The sequence below is a fragment of the Hesperophylax consimilis genome, chromosome 3, assembly GCF_061612785.1.
Source record: "Hesperophylax consimilis isolate HC1 chromosome 3, BYU_Hcon_1.0, whole genome shotgun sequence".
NCBI classification, from domain to species: domain Eukaryota; kingdom Metazoa; phylum Arthropoda; class Insecta; order Trichoptera; family Limnephilidae; genus Hesperophylax; species Hesperophylax consimilis.
This window is the reverse complement of record NC_142838.1, coordinates 35019369-35040649: the sequence shown is the minus strand read 5'-3', so window position 1 is coordinate 35040649 and position 21281 is coordinate 35019369. Positions and strand designations below refer to the sequence as shown.

General features: G+C 33.1%; 1 protein-coding gene across 3 annotated transcripts in view; it reads right to left on the bottom strand.

Annotated features, from left to right (window-relative positions):
• Positions 1-237: 237 nt before the first annotated feature.
• The window catches only part of lft (Limb expression 1 family member lowfat), a 176838-nt gene continuing 155794 nt past the window's right edge, over positions 238-21281 (bottom strand). For all 3 annotated transcript variants that reach the window (XM_089650545.1, XM_089650546.1, XM_089650548.1), the window contains 3 exons: positions 13090-13253; positions 6365-6555; positions 238-3803 (listed from right to left, as the gene is read on the bottom strand). In XM_089650545.1, coding sequence (XP_089506671.1) covers positions 3443-3803; positions 6365-6555; positions 13090-13253 — 716 coding nt within the window. In that variant the 3' untranslated portion in view covers positions 238-3442. The remainder of the gene's footprint in view (positions 3804-6364; positions 6556-13089; positions 13254-21281) is intronic.

Here is a 21281-nt window from a genome sequence, read left to right as displayed (position 1 = left end):
AATTGATAAAATAATAAAAGTGTTGTTATTAAAATTATGGTCTCCAACAATTTTATGAAATTCGTGACGTGGAACAAATGAATAAAAAACATTTTTTATTTATACTTGACTTGATTTATTGCTTTTATGAAAAACATAACTTTAACCAAAAAGCAAAATGACACATTAAGATTGTTAATTAGAAGGTAAATAATTTGTAATTTTCACATTATTGGAATAATTTAACAATGCCTGAAATGTAAGGACTTTGTAACTGTAACTAAATATATGGAAAGATAAATTTAAATTTAAACAGTAGTAATAAAAAAAATTCTAAAAATCGGTTAATTAATCAAAGTTTAATAAGCACTTTCGCAGAAGTTTATAGAAAAAAATAAATATTATTTAAATACATTTCAAGATTTAAATGCGGTACAAGTTTTTTAATGTATTATAAATGGTTACAACGTTAAGATTTGTGAGTAGGTACATAACATGCTGAAAAACAAAAATGAAACAAAATAATAAATGTATATGGAAATTAATTTGGTCTAATTAAAAAAAAAACTATTTTCACAAATAAGCAATATTACGCGTATTTTGAATAATAATATGCCTTTGTCAATTGGATACGATAGACATGAAATGAGATATTTTTAGACAATATCATTAACTAAAAATGAGCCACACGAGTACATAGATAAATATTGTTTTTTTAGGCACAATAAATGAAGAAATGTGACTGGAAATTTAAAATTGAGTTGAAAGAATAAAGCCCAGTTGTGTCGCAGAAATTCACGCGCGATTAAGTCATCAATCGGCCACTCAGCGCCGTTTCTTTTATTAACAGTAGAAATTAACCCGTTAAATGCCGATCCGAAGACCGTTTTAGCTTTTAAACAAATTTCGATCAGCGGAAGGGAACAACTCAATACAATTTGATATAAAACTGAAACATAACTATAATCAACGTTTAATTGTCACCTTTCAAATGTAAAAAAACGAAATGGCGCTGAATGGATTTTGTGACAATGTTATATTTGAATTTCTGCGAAACAAATGGGTCTAAATTATAAAACATGGAAGGAGATGTTATTTAATGATAAATCGAAATAAGTTTTTTTTGGGAATGACCTGTTTTGTTAGGTCAGTAAAATAATTATTTCCCCGCTATTATGGACAGGATTTCAACAGTCAAAATAATATAATAACCAACGAATTATAATTTTACAACAATTTTTTTTTGAATTTTCGAAATGCAATGGATAATATAAATTGACCATTCATAAAACAAAACAATTTTGTGACAAGTAAGTGAGATCATGACAATAAACAAACATACAATATGAACTTAAAACAATTCTAAATATAATGTTATTTATATAGGTAATGCTATTTTCTTTCTTAAACTAGAATACGTCGACTGGGATTAAATTATTGTTATGTTTAATGAGAATTATTTATATTCATTATTGAGAAAATAAGGCACTTTAAGAATAATTGATCTGTACACGAGTAACATTGTTCAAGCTCATTAAATCTGAAAAAATATTAAATTATTGGATTTACTGAGAAGCAGGTTAAAAATATTTAACTTAGGGTTGCATAGTATTAATATATTGGCAAGATAGTAAACACATTAAATTTAACACTTTCTAAGATATCTTATTTTTTCACTGCTGGATAGAATGTGTATTTTAAATTCAAGTTTAGGATGCTGAGAGATTATCTAAATAAACGACAAACGAAGAGAAAAACCGTTATTATGGGAATTTTTATTTTTTTTTGTCCTAATTTCCATAGGAAATATAGGTAATAGGTTTTGTTATGTTGTTATTTCCAATTCATGCTTGGAGTAAAATTGACGAAATTATGTCATGATGTGTAATTATTTCATTGAAGGGCATAACCGTTACAGAGTGCAGCAAAATCAACAGTGCAGTTTTGAAGGGCGGATACATCCCTTTTGTTGGGAGGGTCGTGCCGTTTTCAGTCGTTACCATGGTTTGGTCCGAACAACACCGTGGCTTCGCCGTTCGCACGTTCTTTGAAAATTGCTGTTCTTTCGTCGTCACCCAGTGTGCCTTACGGCAGCAATTTGCGATTTCCTGTGGGGATACTTGAAGGAAAATGTTTTTAAATACCGGTCTCACACCTTGGAAGAAGTCAAGGGTCGAATATGGAAGGAAATCGAGATGTGCTAAAATGCGGCAGAAAACGTTAGAAATCGCCTTCATTAATGTACCTCTGCTCGGGGGCATCATCTTTCTGATATCACCTTCAGGATTTGATGCATAAAACAGAATGATGTACCAAATAAAATAAAATTAACCCATTTTCTGTAAGTAGCCCTTCAAAATTGCACTGTCTGTTTTTGCACGTTTGTTTTGCCGCACCCTTTATATCTAAACAATTCTATAATTAAACATGTTCTATCTCACACTAACTACTATCCGTTAAAACATACAAATTATTATCACTTTATTAATTTTAAATTAACATTACATATTTACAAAACGTATTAAAATGCGTAAAATAATTATTACGTAACCTCTTGTTGGACGAATGATGCGTTTCAAAAACGCAGTGAGAGGAGTTTTAAAACTTTTTTGGCGAGATGTTTTTAACGTAGAGTTGTCTACCTCCATTAATTCTATCTATCAGATTTATAAGCACTTTAGTTAGTCTCAGTGGAAATAACATCATTCGAATGAACTTGACTTTCTGGAAAACTGTCGCGCGGTTTGATTAGTGTGTGCATTCAATATCAAATTATGTACAACATTTTTGAGTTAAGGCAATTTTGGTTCCAGTTGCATTCAAACATTGACAGAGCCATCTAATGCTGCATTTAAACAGGACGAAAAAACAACGAGCCTTACCACGATCTGTGGGAAAGGAAGGAAGCAACCGCTGGTGGCGTTTCGTGCCGTTTGCGGTTGCTTCGTTCCTTTCCCGTAATTCGTGGTTCGGCTCCCGTATTTTTTCTCCTGTTTATACGTAGCCTTAGACAGCCCCGCTATACAAAGGTCTCATTATTATAACTTCGAGTAATCGCGCCGTTTTTATAATCTTACTTGCGCAGACCCTTGAGAAATCACAGTATAGTCTGAATTCTTGACAAATAAGTTTTAATTTACTGTTAAAATAATAATAGGTAGGTACTTGATCCCTTGTCAGAATTATAAAACAAACAGTTCCTAACAAATATTTTGACACTTTAGTTCAAAGAAAATTGAACCAGAGTTACGCAGGACAGACACACAACCGAGATAAGTATTTTTAGTATTATGGCGTGTTGCAAATATACAATTTAAACTCAAAATAAAAAGCCAACGTTTTCATCGTGAATTGGACCCTTATTTGCATGAGATAGCCATTATAACTGAATGATTTGACCTGACCCTGGAACTGATAGCCTTATTCCAGATGACTACCACTGTTCATTCGAATTATTTTGAATTTAACTATTTCCCGCAGCGCTGAGTTGCGCGTGCGCGAGCATGAGGATGTCCTTCTTTTCTTTGGGGAAGCGCAGTTCCCTCCCGGCCAGGCGCGCCGTGCGCAGCTCCCTCTCTGCGCGCGCAAGCTCTCGTGCAAGTGCCCCGGCCGCCTCGCGCTCGCGTGCAGTCCAGTCCAGCGCCATCTGCGCGCGCATGTCATCGTCCAGGGCGCGGTTGGAGTAGTGCGCTACCACCTCTTGTCTGGAACACTGTCTCTCCCGCATGGCCTTGAGGGAACCGTTCCAGTGGAGCAGCTGGAAGACTGTCATCAGTTCCTGGAACTCCAGCATAGTACGGCCCTTGTTGGCTTCCAGCATGAACCTGGAAACAAAAAGGAAACCATTTAATAAGTATTAAAATAAACTACTGTCGTTGGGGTTTGTCAGAATCGGTGATGCCATATCCCAAAAATAAATCTAAATTAGAAGGAGAAAAAAACCTATGTAAGAATGCCATAGTTTTTGGTAAGCTTTTTAACGAAGGATTTAAATTGAAAAACTAAAGTGCTTAATTATTTTCTATAATGCTTTATGAAAAACAATCGTTTTATAATGTTCCTTTGAATAATAGAAAAAAAAATGTACCAAAATAGGGTCAAAAACTATGCACCTGGCAACACTGGTCAGAATTCTTCGTAAAATTCAAAATTTGGTTTCATTGTTTGACAATGAACTCAAACGAAATTCTCCAGTCAGTGATTGAAATGCCGGCCGTGGCGGTACATTACCGATTCAATCAGCGCACAAGCGTGTATTGTTTGAGCGTATCCGCGCGTCTCCTTTCTCACGGGCGCGACGCGGCGATGCCAGACGCCACGAGAAAGTTAGCGAAACCACGTACCCAAAGGCATTCGCAGACGATCTGGAGCTTTTAATATTAAATCGGCGTGCCAATGGAAGACAGGTACGTTACGTACGTCACCGCGACAGAAGCTGGTCACTTAGCCACTCAATGCTTCGGGAACTTGATCGAAAGAATTGGAACAGATTGGTGATTAACAAAATAACGTAAAGTTTTTGAAAACAGTCCTATTGCATTCGAAATTTGGGGTATGTTGTGAGACTTAAAGGGGAGAAGAATTCGATGGGGAATAGGAAGGTAGGGGAGTACCTGGCTAGTTAAATCTAGTCACAAATCACGGCTAACGCCATTTCAAGAACAGTTTCAATTCTGAACGGTGTTCTTACATCAGGGCCATACTGAGAGTGTGTTCCATTTTGGAACGTGCCGCTAGCCTTTTGTTTATTAATTTAAATGAATAAATTGTGAAATAACACAAATTCATCAAATACAATTTACTTGCGCTCGCCGGGATGTGAACCCGCGACCTATGGATTGCTAGTCGAGAGCTTTACCCCTCGACGTCAGAGGTCGTCGAGGGGTAAAGGTACTATTTACGACGACCTCTGTCGTCGTAAATAGTGGTTTCCCCTTAAAATTATAAAATTTTTCTTCCGATGTGGAAAGATATGCCATAACATAGCCTTTAAGCCATTTTTGTAAGATTAATCAAAATTAAGTACTGCAAAAAATAATGTTGGCATTAAATTAACTCCACATTCTTAGGTCTCAAAGTTAGATGGATAAGCTTTAGATACTACGCCAAAGAGATAATCTAAAAAGCATTAAAAATCCTAATTTGTAAATTATTTCCAACGTTGATATTGGTACTATTCTCATGAGTGTGAAATGTTTTTTCATCGGTCAACGATCACCTGCCTTCGCTTTTAGCAGTCACTAAACCAATAATTCTAAAGCTCAGTCTTGAATAGGTCAAAGCAAGGTATACGAGTGTATAAGAACTTGCACAAAAACGGCGCTTTACAAATCATCCAAATATTATTATTATATGCATTCTTGTTACATCAGTAGGAGGATGAGATATATGGATGTTCACGATTAACCTTGCGAGTGCGTGCACGGCATGCGGTACGACATATTGCGGCACGGCGACAGCTTGCGGGCTCCCTGCCATCCCATGAGAATATTGGAAACTTTAGCAAGTTGTCGATAATTGACGTTTTGATTGACCTTTTATGAGGATGTTTAATTAAATGCACGATTACAGAAATAATACAAATAAATGGGTAGTTATATCTTCGCTTTATACCGCCTTTTATTGTCACCCATCACAAAGCTTTAGCAAAATATGCCTGATGAATACATAAGCAATGTAGAATTCTATTATTGCCCTGGGTATTTTATATTCCCGATGCATCTAAACAGTCCAAGGTCATTTAAAAAAAAAACAAATTTTACACTTTATGCACGTTCATTCGGATTGATATTTACTTGACATTCGTAAATCAATCAATTTTAAAAACTATTTTAAAAAAAAGCTTCATTTCACACGACAGAACTGGAGATTGAAAGTGGCGACTTGAAGAGATCTGGGAACGGGTACCGCCGCCTTGGGAACCATTTATTGGACAACCAACACCTTAGCCGTAGGTCACCCCAAGAGTTTCGCCACGTTTGGTGACTTAACGGGAGTTCCCGGGTTCATAGCGGGAGGTTTGTCTATGTCAAGTCTTGACGGCGGATGCGCCTGCCCGCCAACGGCATGGCAGTCCTGTAGGGAGAGGCCGGTTGAAACCCTTTGACCTCTCCAGATGGACTCTCTCGACCCATCATCATGAAACGCAGTGGGAGGGATGGGTTTATAAATCCGTCACTTCAGGAAAAACTCACCCCCAGGTTTTTACCCGATCTATTTTCTTTTCCAGAACTCTCCTTCCTTTCTTTGAAATCCTCCAAAGATATATAAGATATAACACAATCCCCGAGGGAAATTATTTTCCTCAGGGCCTCCTGAGTGGAGTTGCAGATCGGGAAACATTTAAAGACTTATGAATCGGGTGTGTGATGGTAATGATGATTACCTGAAGGCCCCAATGCCCGTGTTGGGGCTGTCGGCCTCCTCGGGTCCGCCCTTGAAGCTGGCGCGGGCCTCAGCGACGGCCTTCTCAATGAAGTCATCGCTGATCCGGCGGCTGGGGTGCTCGTTGAATACGCTATTCATCAGGGCAATCTTCGCCGCGCTTCTGCGCGCCTCGGCCTTCGTTGGGCAGTTCTGGAATGGAAACACTTACATTTTAGGAATTTACCATACACAAGTATCATCATAACTAGCGAAAACCAATTAAAATCACGGCATATTATGTTAGTAAATCTAGATTGTTAGTTAATAAAGCTTTCTTGTTAATGAAAAAAAGCGCAGACCCATGAAAAATAACGAAATTTGACTTTTCTTATCAAGATTAACAAATTTAAACAAAATAAATACCCATTTCAGACGTAGAGTCAAACTACTTTTTCGGTAAAAAAGGTTTATATTAGAAGTAGGTACTTAATCGCTTGTCCGAATTCTCACACAATCAGTTCCATTTTTGAAAATGACACTTAAATTCTAAACTCAAATCCGAGTTTACTGAAGTAGAATTATAATCACTCACAGACCCACAGCCAAAAGTAGTGTGTTTGAAAATACAGTTGTGATCCAGCATGGTTGTGTGGGTTATGCAATACATAGCATCAACAAATTATAAAAGTAGGTCTACACTGAACACCGGTCTGTACCGAATGTACACAATATTAAAATTTTGGGAGTGAGGAAAATAAAGTATGGCACCTTTGAACAACAAAAAAAAACAAGGAGGGACCAATGAAAGTGCATAATTTTAACATTAGCTCCATACTGAGAGCCTTGAGGTTTACCGCATAATCACGAATCACAACATTACTATGTACAGGCGCTGTGCACGCGTTAGCATCTGACAGGCGACTTCCGAGTGACAAAATGATCAAAGAATTTATTTCCTCGGAGCACTTTCCCTAAAAATAACGGTAAAACTGACAGATATTACCAATCTCTTTTAGATTTGTAGGTGGCTCAATTCTTTGTAAAATCATAAGGTTTTTAATATCTAAAATCTATTTGAATTTCATATTAGTTTTAGGTAATGAACGAATGCAAATCTTGGTGGCGGAAATAAACCCACTTCCCGACATCCGATCGAGTTGAAACTCTGCAGATATACTCGTTGTCGATGACAGTGCATTTAATTTTGTGGCAATTACGTACACGGACGCGGATGTACACGCATTAATCGGATGATGTTGCAGTAGTTAATATACGAAATAAATGTCGGCTCCTACCAGATAGGGATTCGGCAAAGTTGTTGGGGCCGTTGATGTTCAGGGACTAGAGCCCTGAGGAATTTTTTTATGTATATCTACTAATAAAAATAGTTTACGGTTTATTTTGTTTTATCCACAAATCTACAATAACGATCTTCCCGACGACATAGACGAGTTAAAGAAAAAGCCGATTTTTAGTCATTTACTAAATTTGGCCACTAGCTTTATATGTGGCCTGTATTTCTTAGTTCTGAAAGTACGCACACGCCTGAAAGATGTGCGTTGAAAAAGTTTAAGATAGAAAGTTAAAAAGAAAGAATAATCTATTATACCCATAGGATAATTCTGTCCGCTATAGGCATCAAACGTATTTGCATATAATTTGGAACAGGTGATAAGCTAATGATATATTCAATAAAACAACATGATAAAAAAGTAAATAGTGAGCTCCTCCCAAAACAGGCGTCAATGATTTGCTACACCTGCGCCACATTTCGTGTAATTGGTTTTATAGGTTCCCTGGTACCTAGCTACATTTCGTTTCGTAAATGCTTTATAACTATGTTATTCCTTAACATATAAAAATAAACCTTTAAAAACGAAGTTTTCTTTTATAATAAAATAAATCTATTTTTAAATACCTTTTTTTGATTGAGGATAGAACCCATATCATCTTTGTTCTGAGATAGTTAATTTGTTTATTTTAAAGCTATAGTTTTTTTTGTAATCTATTTATCTCAAAATCCCATGTATTAACGTTAACCATATACCGTACCTAGGTGGAAAAATTGATCAAAATTTAAAATGGACTAAACACATCAGTTATTTAAACAATAAAATTTATAAAAAGAAAATAAAAGTATTTTTTTAACCATCAAGAATGTCCTCATTAAAGAAGTCTTAATCCATATCTGCTTGGCTCTTTGCTAATCATAGTTCGAATACGGTATTATCGGATGGGGATCTGCTAATTAAAATTCAAAAACTATGGTTAAAATTATACTTAAAGTACCTGTAACTAGTACTGACGATAGCTTCAACAATCTTAAATTCATGTCAATTAAACAACTTTACTCTAAAAAAATACTCCTATATATTTAAAAATATAAAACGCAAGAAATAACAACTAACACTTACGAGATATTAGATACATTAGATCTCGTATATTAGATACATTAGATCTCGTATATTAGATACATATCTTCGTATATTAGATACATATATTCGTATATTAGATACATATCTTCGTATATTAGATACATATCTTCGTATATTAGATCTCGTATATTAGATAAATATCTTCTATATTAGATAAATATCTTCGTATATTAGATAAATATCTTCTTATATTAGATACATTAGATCTCGTATATTAGATAAATATCTTCGTATATTAGATACATTAGATCTCAAGGTCAAAAACATATCCAACAAGCAACTAAAAATACATCATTTGGGCAAAAAACTTCTTATAATATGGTACTAAACTCTACAATAAAAACCCACTTCGATTGAAAAAATCACTACATTATTTCACATATTACATTTTCATCTTAAATAAAAAGCTGGATCAGGACACAGTGAAATCAGAAATGGAAAATATGCTAACACCAAATGCAGACAGAAATCGAAATCACTCTACGGAACTAAAAAACACCATGTAACATATTTATAAGTACTTCGGAACAAAACACTACGTATTATCTGATAGTATTATTGTCCCAGCATCTGGACGATGTAGGCCCTCTGATTGGTCAAATTAAAATTGTCTGTTTCGGGTAACTTGAAAATTAAGACACGATTTCATACTAAAATAGGATCGCCTCATAATAATACGAGATTTCTTCAAAAGCATCGTTTCTGTCATATAATTTTTGGATAATATCGAAGAAAATATCTTTTAGAAAGTTCATAATCCATTGGATTAATTACATTACAGTGAAAATTATCCACAGTTACGTGATTATGTTTGACGTTTATAAAAAAATCACGCGTTCCTTCAATGGCCGATACGCACGGCTATAGATTAGATGGCCGACAGAGCGTACCTCTGGCGGTATAAAAACCAACCAAATGAATGGCGCGAATATTTAAATATGCAGCTCACAATATTTGACTACTTACGATTAACAAGCGTAATAAGAAGATTTCTTCTGGAAGCTTATCACTTTGTAATGGCATTTTTCATTATTATTTATATATTTTTTGTTTATTAATTATATCTGATTTTATATTGACATGTTTTCTAATTTCTAAAATTTCAAAATTATTTATTTGCGATGCTTTATATCCCGAGTGAAGTATTTTAAGACCTGAATTTTTCATCGAAAGTGTGATCATTATTCAAACTCAGATTCAATATTTCCATTTAGAGCCCTGCGATATTCTTTAGTTCTGACTTCAAAGTTTCTATTGGTTCTACTTTTGTAAAAGAAATTACAGTCATCCCAATTGAGTTTTTAAACTCCTGATTTTTTTGTTTGAATTTTGCTATCTTTATTATTAAGAATATATTTCTTCATTGTTATTAGTGTAAAACGCCAGTTGAATAGTACCAGGATTGTTTTTATATATAATTTTAGAAGTATCGTTATCCACAAACAGAATTCTACACCATTGTTTATTTCTATCTTTAGAAAGACCGTTTGAAAAGAATATGTTTAATTTTTTTATTCAGTATTTCAACTATCAATTTATTAGAATAACCGTTATTAAATGCTATTTGTCTTATAAATATATTGTTTTATGGTTATATGTTATTTGTTTTTTTCAGGTCTTAAAATACTTCACTATAAATAGTTACGAAATTTTAGAAATGAGGAAACATGTTAATATAAAAACAGATATAATTAACAAGAATTTTTTTATAAACTTTCTTTTAAATATTTTCCCACTCAACTGGTCTTTCCCGACTAACGATATTGTAATTCCTAATTATTATAAACCCAGCCTACTCTTAACCCTCCCCCCTCCTTCCACTTCTTCTTTCCCAATTGCAATCTATATTTAATTTTTGACTTCGGTGTATACACAATAAAATGTAAACATTATATTGATTAATTTATTGGACAATTTGCATAGCGCCGCTTTTGTGAGATATCACCTCAGGGGCGCTATATTGTAATAATCTACCTTTATAAATAGATTTTTACTCTCCTGATGAAGGTGTATATATAATCTAACTTTAAACTTAATTAGATACAGTAACAGTTGTAGGTAAAGAATTACCACCAGTTGGAGTAAAATTAACACCTTTTAATTAAACCGCCTGCTAATGTCATCGCACAATTACCCTCCTTTTATTCATAAACACGGGTACAATTAATCAATATGTAATAATCTATTATTTAAGTGAACTTTGTTATAACTATCTTTAATTGTGACAAACTAAACGATATTGATTCAACTTATAGACATTGACGGTTGTAACACATATTTAAGCACTGCAAGTCTCCTATGAGCTAATTATATTAGGTACGATAACAGTTAATATCAGTTGTAGACATGTAGTCAATAATAGTGTTTCATTTGAAATAATCCATCACAAATAAGTAAAATTTCATTTATTCAAACAACTGTCATTCTTATTATGCGTAAATTTAGCACGTTATTATTAATTAACTCCTTCCTGTTCCGTGTTTAACAATATATATACTCACCCTCTCTCTGTGAATGTCCTAATATCTATCTATTAAATGAAACTGTTGTTAATATCACTTAAAATGGGCGAAATCCAACTAAGAGCCGCCCGCAGGGCCTAGCCGAAAAAATATTTATAATTACTTCATATTATTCACACTACTAAATTAAAATAAAATGCAAATGAAATCCCCAGCACGGGAGATCCCAGTGAGGAGATAAGAGTGAGTTATCTCTATTTGTTATAAAAAAATAATTAATTAAAAAAAAAAAAAAAAAAAAAATATATAAAAATAAAAAAGTCGTGGTATAACTGAAAGTATACTAGATTATGAATATACATTTGTATTACTTTACCAACAGAATTTCTTCAATTCAGTTTCATTTTCAAATTCATTTTCTTGTTTTTATCTATTAATATTTCTTTAGTTTATTATGTCAGCTAAACAATAGTAAAATATGTCGTGATATAACTGAAAGTATTCTAGAATATGAATATACATATGTATTTTTTTTAACAACAGAATAGTCAACACTATAATTTTACATGTAAAAACATTATCATATTGGAATGTCCTAAAACGGGCAATCGCCTAGTTGGACATTTTAAGTTCATTAATTGTATTATGTAATATTTACAAACAAACAATAAATAAATAAAACAATAAATAAATTATTTTGGATCTACTCGCGAACTTGAACTAAGATTCGTATTCAGTGTTGTTACAGCGAAGGAATAATAATAGAACCCATGTTACATTAACATTGATAAATGTATTCTAAACGAACAAGCTCTTCGATGAATGTCATTTATTCTTGCACCATCTGTATTGTTAACAGCCAATTATATTGTTCGAATAGAACATTTATTTACCATTAGTGAACAAAAAAGTTGGCCCTTTACGACTCAAAATGATACAAAAACGCGATTGTATATATCTGTACAGTGGAATTCTTGAAGAGAAATGCCACCCTGGACGCCTTGCTCAGAATAAAACCCATTCACATAGTTCAAGACGCTTGAAATGTAGGAAAAAGAGCGTTTAATCGCCCATCAAGCCAGCCAACCAATCCAGACTCCATTCTCGGTTTTAATACCCAGTAAAACTTCAATACTTCAATACGGAACGTGACAAAACTGGCATTACAAGCACTGGAAATATAAAATCAACCTAGCGTGTTTTTTATCGCATTTTGAAGGTAATATTAAGAAATACGATTATGCAACGTCCATTGTTTCATTAGATGCACTTGAAACTTGAAAGCGAGCACATAAATTAAAATATTTGTTTAACGACTCGATAAATTATGCAGTATTATGCACCAGAATATAAATGCAATTTCATTGTCATGAGTCATGAGTCATGTATTTTACATGGCTTCCCACGGTGTGTGATTTTTATCAGAAGAAACGACGCACATAGAGCTTTTGACGATCCTTAGAAAGTCGAAGCTGCTAGAAGAATTTTTGGCAAAGCGGGAGCGAACAGTGAAAAATGTTACTAAGTGACAGTGAAATAAATAATATTAAAAGCAGAATTATCTTATCTCTCTGGGGAATCTACCAAAATAAATTAAATAAAAGTACAAGCAGTTATATGAAGTATTCTGCCAGCAATGGTTATGACGCCTGAAGGTGTCTAATAAAAACAGTGGACTCTATGGATCCAAAATCAATTTGGTCGCTTTTGTTCAAAGCAATGAAGTTGATCATTACTGTTAAATAAAAATAATTGGATAAGATATAAGTGTAGTGAATTTGGTATTTGGTATTTGTAATTTGGTATATAATTAAGTATTTATACATATAGATAGAGAATGAAATCACCTGAAAGCTACCAAAGCAAGAGCCCCCTGGCAGCGTGACGTAGCAGATGTAGGGCTGCGCAGTAGCGGGTACGGACTCGTATATGACCACGGCTCCGTTACGTAGTTCGGCTCCTCGGGCCTGCTTCATCTGCCAGAACTCTTGCAGGGCTTCCACCACGTTCACTGAAAACAAACAACAACATATTGTAACTAACAGCTCATCTGATATTGGGTCCCTGTTCGCTTAAGCAATGAGTGAATTCTAAATATCACAACTAAAAATATTCACACCATATGTCCTTTATGAACCGCCGCCCTCTGATAATGCTGGTGTTCTTTTTGACGACAAAGTTTTTTAAAAACCATTCACATCATCCATCACGCCGTTGGAATAAAATGCCGTCTGAAACGTCAATTTCAATGCAAAATACAAGAAGTACCTCAATTCCGTTAAGCTTTTGGTTAATGTTTCGCTTCCACCCAGTTTTAAGGACAACAGGATATTTTCACTGTTTTTCATGTGAAACATCTTTTGGCGCACCTAGGGGGGCAGCACCAACTCTTGCTTAGCAAGCATGGTAAGCGGCTCTTGAACGGAACAACAGCTCTTTCGCTCTCCAAAACTCTGCGCGGGGAAGAGTAAACTATGTGGGATGTTTCGTTATCCCGGAGCTAATCTCAAATATTTTTCTTCATTCCGAAGTCAAGTTTGTTGTTATTCAGTAAGGCTTTCTTCTATATGAATATTTTCACTAAAATCATCAATATTTTCATGAATAATCTGTGGTATTTCTTTATTGAAAATCGATTTGTTTACGATACAACTTTGTAACTGCATTGTATAAATAAACATATTTTAAATTTGTAATATATTTCTTTGCATCTATTTTTATAATAATAAAATAATTGTTTTATTATAAAAAAATTAAATACTTGTTAATTTTCAATTTAATTTCCTTCAATAAAAGTCTCGTAACGGCTATTATTATTTGTTGAAAAAACTAAGTAAAATGGCGAAAAAAAATCTTTGACGATTTAAAATGTGCCATTTATGATTTGCCGACAAAAAACACGTTTATTTTTGTTCGTGAATATGGCGTTGTTGATGTCATTTTATTTTTATGAATAAACTTTTCTGAGTAGAGCTCCCTTTGCGATTACTTGGATCTCATTTTTAAGATAAATTATGACTTCGTCATTCTGATTTTTATGTTGCGTGGAGTTATATATCTTATAGTTGTCCAGGTGTTTCAATGAATATGTTTTTATACAACACTCTGTGAGTATGATGATGTCGATATCCTCATCAAATTGCTATAGCATCACCGTCAGTTCTACGAAATTTTTGTTGATACTACGTATATTCTGGTGGAACATTTTTAATGTTTTTCTTTTTGTTTTTATTGTTGTTTATGAAGTCATTAATTTCTCATGTTGTTGAAGTTGTGATGGTATCAGGAGAAGGGTAATATAATTCAATATTAGCTAATGGTATAAGTGTCTATGATATTGTAGATAATTATAGAAAATATGGCTTTTTTACATGATTTTAATTTCAAGGTCATTGTGATTTTTTGATTTCAATAATTAATTATTTTAATAATTATTTCATATAATTGAAGTACTTTGTGTTATTTAATAATCCAAAACAGTTTTATTCGTTCTGTGAATATAGGTTGGTTGGAAGTTGCAAGAAATGACCATCACCTGGCAATAAGCTCATCTGTATAGGTACTATTGAAATGTATTAATATAAATTAGATTAGTGTTATTTAATGACCGACATTGCTGTGGAAACTGACAGGTTAAGTTAATGGTTGTCAGGAATGGATTGTTGTGAAATATGTGGCTATTAAATTTATTAACTGACAGTAGGTAAAGCCGTATCAAGCAAATTTCCATCACGAATGGTGGTCAATATCCACGAAATTAAATTTTTAATTAAAGTGCTTTTGATCAAATTAATGTTTATTTTATGTTTGATTTTTAAATATATATGTAGTAATCTATGTTCTAATACAATCCTTATACCTACAGATCATATATTTTCGAAATTTTAATTAAAATTTGTTTTAATTTTTTATAATGTAATGGTAATTCGCTAATTATCTTAATTTTCTCCGATCATCAATGATTTTTGACTGTGGGTTTTTTTGTAAAAGAAGAGTCTTGTTCGATTTCTTTTCCTCATCGTATGTGTGTGCTGGTGCTGCGGGTTTTCAATTTTCTCAGAAATTCAGTTGATATATGGTATTTTTGTACATTAAAAAATAAGTAGGTAAGAACTTAAGTAAATCATTTGTTTGAATGAGAATATATTTAAATCATTCAAGGTTTCATTGACTTTCGCATATCTATTTTTAAGTACATCTTTTTGAATTTCTAGATGAATGAATTCAAATCTTGAGTGGAGTAGAAATTGACCCACTTCCTGAGATTCGATCGAGCTGAAACTCGGCAGATTGACTCGTTTACGATGATAGTGAATTTTTGGCGGCGATCACGCATACACACGAAGATATGTACACATTTCTCTGAAATTGGATGAAATTACAGCAGTCGATGTACGAAATAAATGTCGGTCCTACCCAATCGAGACTTGACGCAATTGTTAGCGCGGTTGACACAAAGTCAAACAAAACAAAAAAGTATTTTTTTAAGTGTAAAAAAACATTTTAAGAGTCATAGCAGTTTAAGTGTCAGTCCTGGGGAGGAAGGTTCAATCCTCAGTCAAACGCTTTTTACGATTACCTAATTGTCGACCAACATGAAAAATTAACCGATCCGTACACGTAAGTCGTACAATAATAGCAAGAATATGTAAAAGATATTAATTTTTTATTTATTCTTTTTTATTGCAGAAAATACGGATGCAGACAGTAAAAAACATAAATTGTAGAACTCTCCTGCATTCTAACTATTTCTCACAGATTAACATAACAGCTGTTAAGAATAATACTATTAAGACTTTGAGACAATTTTTTTTCATGTATACAATACTATGTAAAGGGTCTCATTAACGGATACCTAAAGTGTGCATAGTTGATTGGCAATTTAAAATATTATAATAAAAACTGGAAGGAATAAGTTTTAAATAGCATTTTTGCGATTCCCAATGAAAGATAATGAATAAAGAAAACATTTTTAATCGCCTTCTCTGCAACCCTCTTTTGTAAAATGGTAAAAAGTAGCATTTTGACGGATCCGTAGGTAAGTTATATCTAAGAAAAGTAGCGTCTTGACGGATCTGTAGGTAAGTTATCTCTAAGAAAAGTAGCATTTTGACGGATGCGTAGGTAAGTTATCTCAAAGAAAACTAGCATCTTCACGGATGCGTAGGTAAGTTATCTCTAAGAAAAGTAACACCTTGACAGATGAGTAGGTAAGTTATCTCTAAGAAAAGTAGCATCTTAACGGATGCGTAGATAAGTTATCTATAAGAAAAGTAGCATCTTAACGGATGCGTAGGTAAGTTATCTATAAGAAAAGTAGCATCTTGACGGATGTGTAGGTAAGTTATCACTATGAAAAACCTTTAACGTCTGATGTATTCCGGAGAGGTGCCCATTAGGTAGGAGGTTTTATACGTAAACATTTTTTTCGTAACGAGGTTTTATACGTAAACATTTTCTAGCGTAGATAAGATCTTTATAAACAAAACCACCTTGAGGTTCTAAGGAGTGACAGGATAACTTAACACGGAAGATTTTCCTTGCTTTCGGGAATAAGTCGATACTAAGTCACGCTATAAAAATAAACTGTTAACAAGACATAATATTTTACATTACAATGCATCATCAAAATTAAGCACGGAGAAAAATGAGTACTGCTAATTTATCGTGATAATGTTTTCGTAATTTTTTTATTTTTTATTTATTTTTTTTTATTTAGTAAAAGATTATACATTTATATACATTATTTAAGAAATGTTTTGACTGCCCAACTAGGAGGATTCCCGTTTTAGGACAGTCAAATTAGGATGAGTATTAACATTTTGATAAGTTGTTTGATAAGTATAGTATTAAAATAATAATGAAATAATAGGTATATGTTCTTTTAACTGGTGCCTAAGCCTACTAATTTACTATATAATTTACGATATTATCAGGAAGGCTTTTAATTCTTTCGGTAAGGAAATCCCGGTCTTAACCCGATTACCAATAATTTAAAGAGATCATTTTTTGTTGGAACAACTTGTCTTTCAATAACTTTTGAAGATTATACTCATCGATGTAATAATATGTAATTCTGAATTTAAAATATGAGAAATACCTATAATAATTAGGTCCTAATGGTCGAGATGTAAGACAGAGATCCTATCTTATCTCTTGATTTTTCTGCGTCTTGTTCTCTTTCACGTTTCGTTTAGATTTATTAGTATTATCTTCTTCTTCGATGATATATTCTAAATAAATTAGCAATACCTACTCATTTTTCTCTATGTGCAGTGAATTAAAAATACAAACATATATTGAAACTAAATTATGAGCGTTGTTGGAAAATATTAAGATGCATTTCATATTAAACAGAAGTCATAAACGAAATGTCATTCGATAAGTAAATATTGGTAGGAATGTATACGTCAAAATTTCAACAAAGTTAAATAAAAAATTGAAATAAACCAACAAAACATTTAGAAAAAACGAATAAATCAAGAAGCATTTTAGGTACTGGAAGATAACTCACAAGTGTTTGCATGTATTAAAAATAGCAGTGAAAACTCGCAGCGAGTTGTCAGGATTTTGGAATAGTGTTAAACAATTCGACAGTTATAACCCGTTGAAAATATTATGCATATTATGTCGATATCAAATAAGAACGAAGCAATATATAATGAAACGTTTCAAAATGTTGGCAATCCTTTCATACGAAGACTGGATTCTAGATTCCAATCAATGTCGAAGTTCACTTTCAAACGAATGTTGTAGTGTCGTCGTTTAGTAGCGAAACAAGGTGAGAAAAAATGGCAGGCAGCAATTCCTTATTTGATCTTTCCATTAAATTCAACATAAATAAGATTCTCACTGTGATATGGAATACCTAGAAAAATACATTCTTCTCAACACGTAGACCGGACTGTTCCGTTTCGCGAGAGTGATCCGTATCGAGTCCAAGACGATGAAAAAAGTAGTTTAATAGAACTTTAATGGTAAACGGCGAAGATCAATAAGATAGCACATCTTTAAGGAAGAGAGATGTTCATAGAACCGAGGAGATTCTGTAGAATTCAAAGATAAGGTCGCTGCACATTCACTATTCGTCCGGACGGTAGTAGTATCAAATAAATGATTTATTGTCATTTAACTTTCTCACTACCGCTGCTCCACTCTTATAATATATAAATGCAAAAGGTTAGCTGGTTTAAAAATTTAAATAAATAACGTATTCATATATTCATTTATTAAATATTGTTGGAACCACAGATATTCTTCATCGCCAATAATATATAATACATTGTTTAAGTTCAAAATTTCCCGTTTTTTGACACCATGTTTGATCTTGTTAGTATGTTGCGAGGTTTGCCCAAACATTCCATTTCGATCTGAATACGTACAACTTATTTAAATAGTCTAATCTAAGAAACATATTTTGTTCCTGTTTTTAATAGTGGTTTCTTGAACTAATAAAGGTGAAATGAAGTGTTATTTCAATAATTTGCTCGTATTAAGTTTGAAGCGGAATTCTCGAATTTTACCAAGATCTGTACAAACGAATATGGAATCTATCGCGTTGTCTAGATTGGAAACCATTCAAATATAAGCTTTTAGGAGCATGTTAGGTAACAAATATATTCTGGATGGGACGAATAATTATTACAGCATGGCAACAGCGTCGTCAGAAATCAGAAAAACCTTTACCATTCCCCACAACTTATTGTGAACGGAAGCTTGGAATCGGATGGCAGCAATTAGCAATTAATATGGTTGAAGAACATGAGAAGTTATACCAAGATGGCGGCCCATTCTCCACTTCGTTTTGCAGAAATCTTTTAGGTAGATACCTTAAAATACCCGCTGACTACCAGAGATAAGCCATACGATGTAAAACAATCTGTAGATTTATAAACAGTAGATTAGTGACGTATCGAAACTCTAGTTACGTAGGTAGAATTAAAACATTTAGTTAAAATCTAGATATGCTTCTCATTCTTAATGGGGCTGACAGGCTTGCGCTATTCTCTCACGGTTATATTGGCCTATTTCAGCATATCGCTCGCCATAAATTACCACTGGGTATGCTACGAGAATATAGCGTGGTCTGTCACAGGCATAATACGCATAAATCATTTTGAAAATATTTCATACCAACTTTTTCAGTCACGGGAGAAGTAAAATACTTCACATCAGTTTAATTACAATGAGGAACAACTATTTCAGTCATCGAAGTAGTAAAATACTTCACATCAGTTTAATTATAATGAGGAACAACTATATCAGTCATCGGGGAAGTAAAATAGTTCAGATCAGTTTAATTACGATGAGCAATAACTGATTCAGTGACCTTTATAATTTTAATTAAATTGATACGAAGGCTTCTAAAATACATTTATGTATTTTTTTATTTAGATTTCGGGAATTAACGAATACAAATCTTTGAAGCGGAAATTATACCACTTCCCGACAACCGATCGAGCTAAAACACGTCAGTTAGCCTCGTTATCGTTCATAAAAGTTAATATACGCAATAAATTTCGGTATTATCCAATCGGGATTTGGCTCGGTTGATAGAGTTGTTGACTTCAATTCCTGGGTAGAAAGGTGCAATCCCCAGACAAGCCAATATTTTTTTTCTTATAGTATTGACATTTGAAAATAGATGTATTTTAGTTAAAAAAAAAGCTTTGTGTTTAACGGGTTCATTGTAAAAAAATAAATTATTTGTGCTAATCGGATGAAGAGCTTTTTTTGTATATTTACCAAATATTATTTTTCAGTTTAGGGCTGATTGTGCCCATTTTATTCTCGTTTTATTTATAATTTGAATCGAAACAGGATCTAAATGCAGACTGCAGCGGAATAAATCCCCGCTCGATAAGAACGAGTTGCATCAAGTACCTACGCAGTTTAGCAGCACTTCCGTCGCAGTTACACTTAATGTGAAATCAGGTAGACCTCAGACCTCAATCTTGGCAAGAGCAGATGGGACAAGTCTCGATCGTTATAAATAATTGTGTTCCGACACACTTAAAGTGGAGTGCGCATGTGTGATTGATTGATGTACATAGGTGACACTATAAAGTTGGGTTTACAATTGGCTTATTTCATTTTTAATGTCGCATTACATTTCCAGAATACCGACAGTAGGTAATTTTCAATGTTTTTTTTTATTCTTTAAAAAAATTAAATTATGAAAAAGATGGTATTTTTTGTTTATTTTTGTGTTCAGAAATTAATTTTCCATAACGATTTAAAATGTGCCATTTTCGATTTGCCGCCGAAACGATATGTTCGTTTTTATTCATGAATTCAGCTGCGTTGACGTCACACCGGGCGAATTTGGTGATAGCCGTCTTACCAGAAGTTGGCGTTTATGTTGTAACCAGTTGGAACCGTTTCCGAATGTGGGGTTTAAGATCGTTTTTGAAATCAGTAATTATGAATGAAAATATTAAAATGACATATATTTAGAACAATAATCATTATCATTAGCTTACAATGATATATTATTCTAAAGACTTTTAAAATTGTTATTTATGTTTTTCATAATTTTCTTTTTCTATATTTCTGTAAATTTTTTTTTTTTTTTTTATATATATAATTGTAAAGATGTAACTGTACATTCAATATGATAAGATTTATAATGTAAAGAACCCGTTAGACAAACTGCTAAAAAGCAGTTTATCGGGCCTTTTTGCCTTATATTTGTAAAGTTTGTTATTTATAATAATAAAAAAAATAAAAAAAAACTAAGTCTCCCACACACTTTTAACGGTTTTCATAGTTGATTGTAAATACCCTATTAATAATTATCTAGTAGTTCTGTGAACAGTGGAACTCGCGTCCGAAAAATGAATGTATCTAATTTTATCTTATTTACAAAATGAAAACAAAATTTCCCATGAAATCATTAGATTTGTAAGTAGGTACTTTAATAACTTAAATACCTACCCACTTAATTATAAAACGTACATATATTTCGTAACACATTACTTTATTTCAAATAAGGAATTATATAATTTGTTCAAAGTAAAGTCTCCATCCACCATCAAAA